The sequence below is a fragment of the Impatiens glandulifera genome, chromosome 6 (assembly GCF_907164915.1).
Source record: "Impatiens glandulifera chromosome 6, dImpGla2.1, whole genome shotgun sequence".
Taxonomy (NCBI): domain Eukaryota; kingdom Viridiplantae; phylum Streptophyta; class Magnoliopsida; order Ericales; family Balsaminaceae; genus Impatiens; species Impatiens glandulifera.
Window position 1 is genome coordinate 35895279 of NC_061867.1, and position 9697 is coordinate 35904975.

At 32.8% G+C, this 9697-nt stretch overlaps 1 protein-coding gene across 1 annotated transcript; it reads right to left on the bottom strand.

The window, feature by feature from the left end:
- Window positions 1-6290: 6290 nt before the first annotated feature.
- LOC124944080 (NADH-ubiquinone oxidoreductase chain 4-like) lies at window positions 6291-6818 on the bottom strand. Its single transcript, XM_047484543.1, has one exon. The coding sequence runs from the start codon at window positions 6816-6818 to the stop codon at window positions 6291-6293; it is 528 nt and encodes a 175-aa protein (XP_047340499.1).
- Window positions 6819-9697: the final 2879 nt, after the last annotated feature.

Consider the following 9697-nt stretch of genomic DNA (forward strand, 5'->3'; position numbering starts at 1 on the left):
TTCCAATGTTACACGATTTACAAATTGAGAAATTGTTTTTACCTAATATCGGTAGTTTAAACGAGAAATGATAAAAGATGGTGTTACTGAAGTGAGATGACACAAACAATGATGCCATGTATTAACATTAGAGCATTTTGAATTAAAAACTTCTTAATTCCTTACATTGTTATGTAAATTGTCAAGACAATTTATACCTCCTCTAAGTGATCCTCTTTGAAGCTCAACCTTTGAAACCCGATCCTTCACAACGCGGAATGTAGAATGAAATTCAAAAAAGACATTGTTGTCAGTTGTAAAGAGAGTTACACTTACTAATTTTTTGAAATATCTGGTACATGAAAAATATTTTGAAGATGTAGTTGCCTTTGTATGCTCGGAATAGTTGAGTTGTCAAAAATTAGCTTTAAAGATACACATGTCATTACCCATGTTAGAATAAAGAAAAGAGTTTGTATTAGAATGTTATATATTGAATTACATAGGTTATGTCTATTATATAGACATTAAATTGAGCTTATAAGTAAACTAATATAATATAATATAATAATGATATAATATAATATAATTAACTAATGATATTATCACAATTTATAATATTGTGATAATATCTTATATATATTATATTATATTCTACCATCTCTCCTCAAACTCAAGATGGAAAACATTTGAACAACTTCAGGTTAAAGACGAGATGATGAAGTTGATGTTGTATTCTTCAAGTTTCAAAAACTCGTGAGCTCCATTCAGTTAAAGGATGATAGTGTGTTGACACATAAACCAACGAACCACGGGAATAGAATGCTGGGATGAAACAACAACCGAATGAACGCCAAAGTTATTCGTGAGTCTCAAAATTCATCCAACGACGGGATGACAGTGTGTTGCATTAAAGAAAACCAGCGAAAATGCATGTAGAATCCTGTGGGAATAGAATGTTGGGGTGAAACAACACCTATAAAACTCATTCTAACGAGAGAATGACAGTGTGTTGACTAAACAACCAGTAAAAGAGCACATATGATTGGATTAACACCAATAAAAATATGACATTAACTACTGGAATAAAGCAACAACTGAAAATAAACTCAGAGAATATGATTGACGAAGAAAGTAAGAACATCAGCATAATTATTTGAAAGAAGAAAATATTATTAAGAGATAATAATAATAATTAATAAAGTATTATTACAGCCCTCCATCAATGGCTAACATAACCATTGATGGAGGCAGCGGAAGGCTATCATTTGATTGACTCAAGAACAATAAGAAGGCTCTGATACTATGTTAGAATAAAGAAAAGAGTTTGTATTAGAATGTTATATATTGAATTACATAGGTTATGTCTATTATATAGATATAAAATTGAGCTTATAAGGAATCTAATATAATATAATATAATTAACTAATGATATTATCACAATTTATAATATTGTGATAATATCTTACATATATATTATATTATATTCTAACAACCCACTTTAATATATTGGTCACCTATATAAGGAGTGTGAGTTTGAAGTTTATATAAATGTGATGTAATACCATGCCAAATCTGATTTATAAGGAGGAGAAGCCATCATAATTATTGGAGAATATTGTTTCTTATTATAAACTGATAATAATCCTTCATTTGATTCCCATTTTTAATGCAGATCTGATAGAAAATATGTGCTCGACAACTGACGCTAGTTTGTCATAATCTATTGCAAGTGGTGCATTTAGAATGATTACCGCTAATTATGATTTGCATTTAGAGCAATCTTGTTTAAAGAATATCTACAACCGTTAGAATAATCACATTTTAATCTATTAAAGTTACTATATTTTTCTACTTTTTTAGAAAAATATGATTAATATAAACTTGAAGTTCTACAACCTTCATTTTGCCGATAATTCTATTTTCCTTGTTAATTTATTTTATATATGATGTTAGCGGTAATTTCTCTTATTGGAGGTGAAGAAAGAAGGCGTTGTTCGTGCGTAAGAAGAAGTCCCGTAATTCGTTGGTGCTTACGGATTCTTGTCATATGGAGACCGCAACAACGATTGATAAAAATTATGATCTCAAACCTCTAAGAAAATAAAGAACAAGATCAAGATCTGTAATTTTATACCAGCCGTAGCCGATGCATAAGTTTTCGATTTCATCTTCTGAAGGTATTCTTGAACACTTGAGTTACCTTTTTTGAAAGTTTGGATTTGAAGTCTCAATTGCATTAATCGAAACATATTTTGATTAGAGAAAATTTCTTTTAGTACTTCCCAAAATTTGCTTACTGTACCATTAATATCTGCAATGACTTGTGTGAAAATAATTTCGGTAAAAATTGAGATTAACCAACCTTGAATTTTTGAATCTTGAATTTATCATTCTTTAAATTTTGGATTCTTTATTGTTTTTATTGTCTCATATTTATCGGTGATATTAATTATAATTGATGGAGGATTTTCTTCTCCATTAATATGTTGAATGAGACCACATCCTTTAATGAGATGAATAAGTTGAATTTTTCATAAAACATAGTTGTGCTGATCTAGTTTCAAAGTAATTGATTGAAGAATGTTGTGATTTTTATCCTTCATTAATCTTTGACGTAGATGTATGAGTTATCCTTTAACTTTGATACATAAAAAAAGACAAGACAAAGAGCAATGATTAGGGATGGCAATTTGAAACCGCCCCGCGAAAACCGAACCGAATTGCCCCGTTTGAGATGGTTTTTCCCCAAAACCGAATGGGAATGGGGCGGGGATGGTATTTGTGTCCCCCGCCCCGACCCGCCAATGATGTCTCTTTGTTCTTGAATATTATTAATTGATATTATGAATATTATTGATGAATTAAATTGATTACTATATAATTGAATTATCCTATTTATAATTAAGTAGAGAAACTAAATTATAAAAATAGGAAAAGAAAAAAGTCTTGAATAATAATAAGAATAAATATAACATCAAATAATTTTAGTTCAATTACTAATATTCATATGTTTTTTTAACCTCATGTATAAAAAGAGTCAATGAGTAGTTGTCTATTAAATTTAAACTGCCCCAAAATTCAATATAGTTTATGATGTGTTTATAATATAATGGAATGTAAGAAGTTTATGTGGTGCAATCTAAGATATCCACAGATGTGTTATAATTATAAGTGAAATTTCAATAAAGAATTATAAATTTAAAATTAATGAAGAATTATATATATATATATATATATATATATAATTTTTGATGAAGTAACATAATAAACTTTTTTGTTTATATCTGGATTATATATTTTGTCTTAAGACTAAAAGGGTATGTGTATGAATACAAGTTTATGATTTAGAATAAATTTGATATGAGTTTAAATACATCATTCAAATGTTGAAGAAATTATATGATAGATTAATTAACTTATGTCGATTAAATTTTTGAATAACATGTTTATAAAAATCTTGATGTAAATTTTGCATATGTTTGATTAAATGTTAGTGAACTTATTTAAAATGTTAGTATATATGTAGCCCTAAAAAATCTTTGTCCCGAAAAAAGTTCGAGATTCGAGCGATTTCAACCTCGATTTGTGTGTTAGAAAATCTTTTTAAATAAAATATTATATTGAAAGATTTATAAATTTTGTCATGACAGTTTAAAATTAATTATAAAAATATTTAATTTTTGATTAATTTTCAAATATTTTTTTTTAGATTTGAATAATTATACAAAAATTTGATTAATTTTTTTTTATTTAAATTATTTAAAAATAATTAATTTAAAAGATTATTTATTTGATAAAGGTTGTTAATTAATTTTTAGTTTAAAATCAATAAAAAGACAAACATATGCAAACATATTTTTAACTAAGTTTGTTTTGGTTGTAGTTTGGTAATACTTGAAAAAGTGAGCTTTCGTACTTCATCCTTTGTCCCTGTTTAAAATCCTCACTTTTGAAAAATTGGTTGTATAAAATTTTATTTAAACTAATTATTCTTTCGGTCCTAAACATACACTTGTATTTAGATTACATATAATTTGTAGACTTAAGGGTTGGGTTGAAATTGATTTTTATTTGACCCTTCTGTCTTTGTTTTTAATCTTAAAAATATACAAAATATTTTAAATAAATATAACACATATTTTTCCATTTTATAATATATGTTTTTTATATTTTTCGGTTGATTAAATAATTTATTTGGGATAAAATAAATACAATATTTATCATATATTATTTATTTTAATCCTCTTTGGTTTATGTAAAATTAATTTGGGATAAAATGAATACAACACTTATTCCAAATTATTTTATTTATTTTTCTTGGCCATTATCCTTAATTAATTAGGACTTAATTATTACAATAATTAATAAAATTAATTTTTTAATTAGGTTTTGGCCCTGGTTTTAATATTTTGAATTTATTTATTCAAAATAATTATTTTAATAGTTATAAATTGGGTATGTAAAATTTTAGTGCTTATAGAGTGTCCGTTTCCAATCAAGTTTGATTACAACAATTTAGATTTGAAAACGCAGATTCGAGTATGACATCTAACACTAAGTTTTTCTCATTCAATTTATGTTATCGAGGGTGATGGAAAGATAATACATGTAGTGAGCTTATGGTTGAGTGACATGGTGTTGATGTATGTAGCGTTCGTCGAGGTGCTTCCAAGCATTGATTAAGCATCTTTCCTTGGTGATCATCCTAAGAAGGATAGTTTCTTGATTCTTGTTTCACAGATCTTAATAAAGTATATGTAAAATCTATAGGATAATGATATAAAGATAACCATAGGCATTTGTTGAAAAATCAACTCATATTAAGCATGAATATCAACAGATTATTCAAGATAGTCATGTATAAATGATTAAGGTTTTTTTGTTGGGAAAATGACTTATTGCCATTTCATTAAAAAAAACTCAAAAGAGGGAAATGAGTTTTAAAAAACAAAGCTAGAAAGACCCTAACTTTGTTCAAAATACCAACTGAGTTTCAAACAACTATATTACAAAACAACAAAGAATTGAATTACAAACAAGTCATCAAATAAGAACTATTTCAACCATTCTTTCCTTGTAAAAATTTTATAGGGGATATTCCACATTTGAGCTTCCAACTGTCTTCATTAATCGGACTTCTTTTCCATGTATGTATGAGAGCGTTTCCATCAGAAACAATATCATCTCAAACTTTTTATTCTGTTATCTTATTTGTGTTATGAATTCTTGTATTTATTTCTCTCCAGGTATTATAGATCAAGACTTTAAAGAAGTATAATGTTTGGGCTGATGTCGTTGCGTGCGTGCTCAAACAAGTGTATAACCACCTATTCTCCTATTCCCATGCTGAGAATGTGAGTCAGTAAATGAGATTTCCTTCCAAAATGATGCAGCTCAAACCATCAATGGATGACTATTAAGATACTTATAAATGGCCTCAATACCTAGAAAGTTAATCACAGATAAATTTATTGGGCCTTACACTTACAGATTGGTTGGTTGCCCATCTTTCATAATAATGCGTGTATCTTTCTAACGAGTTTTTAGCAAGTCTAATCTCTTTTCTTTCTGTAAACTCGGTGTGTTATCTAAGTCTTTTAACTAGTCCAATGGACCTCTATTGAAACATAAGTCAAACAAAAAAATGAAGGCCTTGCTTGCCTAAAATGAAAATAAAGTCCCTTACTTCGGCTAAACTTTCTTACTGGAGCATACATAACGGACAAGGACTGAAAAGACTATTCTTAGCCTCTTATTCAGAATCTTTCCGATGAATGGAAGCGAGATTGGATGAACGTATATGAACTACAACTAAAGATTTGATCCCTTTCTCTTAGAGAATCTTGACTAGACGAGGGAGCAAGGTTGACGCTATGAAAAAAAGTAATTGCAACTGTAATGAATGAGCTTATTTCTTTTCTTTCGATTTCTCCCTTGTAGGCGTTACCCGAATTCGCGCAAGTGTGTCCACACCCCCATGACTTGACGAAGAATCCATTCTAGAGAACTAACACAACCCCGTAACACACCTAGGAGCACCCCTTCCTACATATCCATACAAGATTTGAGTAGGCGGGTCGAGGTCCTACGAGGTACCCACTACTCTCCGTACCCTCCCAAAAGGAAAGATAAAATGTGTCTGTCAGGTTCGGTTCTTCTTAGTTGGGTTGGGCGGGTTCGACCAGAAATGCTATGCTTACACACAAGACTACCCCTCTTCCCGAAAGCTTCGCGGGGACTACTTTACGACGACGGACGACCACCATAAGTGGTTGCTTTTCCTAACGGACGACCACCCGTAGGGGATTTACTGCACAAGGCCCATGTAGAGGAAAAGCCTTATCCCAGCGAATAGAAGATGCTCAGCTTCGCACAACATAGGGATTGGCACTCTTTCGAGAAGAACATAGAATAGTAGAAGATCCAGCATGCAAAACACGACGATCATTAGAAATTCACGAATTAGAAATGTTGTAATATACTCTTTCCCATAACTTCTCATACAAGACCAACCCACTAAAATGCAAATAAGGATCAGAAATGTGGTCAATATCACGAAGAATAAAGAGATATCGTCTATACCCAAATCCAAATTAATGTTTTCATAAGGAAGCCATCGAAGGCTTTCCACAAATTGAGATTTGGCCGTAGAAGGATCGAATTGTATCCGAAGAACAAGAGAATACAAAAAAGTTATAAGAGAGGCGCACAGACCAATTAATCGTATCGGTCGTATTCTTGAATTTGGAATGAAAAGAGGAGTAATGCTTCCTAGCACGGGACATAGAATATGACCACTTAGATCAGAATAGAATTCTAAGAAATGTTCTAACATAGAGTCTAAGATTGATGAGATTAGTTGACAATAGTAAAAAGAAGGGTGCCTAATTCTAATACAATAGGGGTCTATCAGTGCAAGTCAGCTGAACACCGTGATTTTTGAGTGGTAGGGGCATCAAAGCCTGTCTCTTTTAGAGACAAAAGATATAAAGTAGGGTCTATTTTAAACCTCGTTTTCCAGACTTTGGGAGACTAATCAAGGAAAAGTCCTGCCCCTTTTGAGTTTGGATACATCGGGCCCCGCCTTCAATCCAGCCTCCATCTGAATCAAGCTCTTCCATCTTTAATAGAATCCTTCTTTTTCTTTCAAGAATGGAGTTAGCTGGAGAGTGAGCTAGGTATTCTTCAATAGTATTCTTCAATGATGAACTTAGAGAGTAAGATTCATCTATTTTTGACTTTACCTCTGAGCTGGATTCAGTCAACTTTATTGATTCACTAACCTCGCGTTCTCATCCACTTTAAGGTCAGGTCAAGTCGAAGAAAAGTGTTTTCCTTCCTCTTCCTATCGGAAAACAAGAACCTGCCAGGAAACTTCTCTCTAGTGGGCTTTACCTGTACAATATCCTTCCTGACCTTAACCTCGACTCTACTCTCCAAGCTCACTGCTCAACCAAAGTCTGTGGTCTTTCCATCCACCTTAATAAGATAAGATAAGGTCCCCAAAGGCGAAATCTCGGTAAGCTTGATGACGACTTTCGTTTTGTGAGAAGGTAGGGACTATCCGTCTATTTGACCCGCTTCCAATTGATGATTGGCTATTATATAAGTGTTGACCTAAGACTCTTGGGGCTCGGCTCTTGAACCGTACGTGAGCTGCCTCGTACTACTCTTCTTAAGAACTTGAATCTTCTCTCTAAAAAAATGCATTTTCAAGACAAAAAACACTTTTTCAAAAAGCCTTCGCCCTCCTTCCTATTGGGGTGGGATATTATAGAAGCAACTTCGTTCTGAACCTTCTTTGCTCAGTCAAGCTTCCTTGTTCCTTAGTGTAGTCTCGGTTCATAGTTGTTGACTCCGTTCCTTATAGCCTAGTCTATATCCATAGCTGACGTGACTCCATACCGACGCCTTTCCCTTTGTAGACGGCTAAGTGAGTAACCTTAATGTACTTTCTTTTTTACTGTAGTATAGGCCTTCGTCGGGCTTTCGTCCCTTCGCCTATAGGCAGCGGCTTGGCTTCGCTATCGCATGACTTGGTATAGAGCCGTGTCGTCGTCGGCCTTCCCACCAGAATGCCTCTGTAGTCGTAGCTTATGTAGTGGTCGGCCTTCTGTTGTACAGCTACAACATCAACATAGTACAACAACTGTCGTACTACTAAAGTACCAAGGAAACCTTCGGTTCCCTTTGTTGAATAAACGCCACCTATTTTATTTAGTTTCCATTCATTATAAAGTAAACCAAGCCTAACCGGTCCGGTCGCAACATGTTCTTTGTTGATATTTATTGAGGAGTTTGATAGAGTTTAGCTGACTGAATCCATAACCGGTCAAAGTAACCGTCTTTGGTACTTTTTTTACTCTATAGGTAGAGGTATCGATGGGCCTTGCGTAATGTAGTTGTAGTTAAGGCTGCATTGAAGTAGCGCCTTTTCTTTTTGAAGATCTACTGAAGTACCAAAGGCGAATGGGGCTCCCAGGCTGGGACGTCTAGCAGAATGCTCCTGGAAGCGAGGCCCGAAGGGTGAGCTGGAGGCGCTTCTAAGACTAGATAATAGGCATTAGGCATTCTGAGCTAGAAGGAGGCAAGCAAATGAAGGGAGGCATTACGGGCCGACTACAAGAAGCAAAGCTTCGTAGACTCGACAAATAGAATGCCGACTACTAAGTTCAGACTTTCCACTTTATAAGGGAAGGGGGAAGAGAAGCGAAACTTAGCGAGCTTTAGTTGGCCGATCACTACATAAGCCACTGGCGGGGAAAGCTCAAAGAGCTTCCCTTCATTCGTTGCTAAGCCAAGGTCCCAGGTCTCCGAGTCAGCCCGCGCTTTTTCGAAGAATCCTGCACCCATGGGCATACGGCCTGGCAGGCCTTCCCTTTCCGCCTCCGTTTCATGGGCCTTGCCCCGTTCCCCAATCAGATGTTTGGATGTGAGCTATACTCCGCGAGGAGCCAAACAGGCCATACACTTGTATTTAGATTACATATAATTTGTAGACTTAAGGGTTAGATTGAAATTGATTTTTATTTCACCCTTCTGTCATTGTTTTTAATCTTAAAAATATACAAAATATTTTAAATAAATATGACACATATTTTTCCATTTTTTAATATATGTTTTTTTATATTTTTCGGTTGATTAAATAATTTATTTGGGATAAAATAAATAAAATAAATACAATATTTATCATATATTATTTATTTTAATCCTCTTTGGTTTATCTAAAATTAGTTTGGGATAAAATGAGTACAACACTTATCCCAAATTATTTTATTTATTTTTCTTGGCCATTATCCTTAATTAATTAGGACTTAATTATTACAATAATTAATCAAATTAATTTTTTAATTAGGTTTTGGCCCTGATTTTAATATTTTGAATTTATTTATTCAAAATAATTATTTTAAAAGTTATAAATTGGGTATGTAAAATTTTAGTGCTTATAGAGTGTCCGTTTCAAATCAAGTTTGATTACAACAATTTGGTTTTGAAAACGCAAATTCGAGTATGACATCTAACACTAAGTTTTTCTCATTCAATTTATGTTATCGAGGGTGATGGAAAGATAAAACATGTAGTGAGCTTATGGTTGAGTGACATGGTGTTGATGTATATAGCATTCGTCGAGGTGCTTCCAAGCATTGAATAGGCATCTTTCTTTGGTGATCATCCTAACAAGGATAGTGTCTTGAATCTTGTTTCACAAATCTT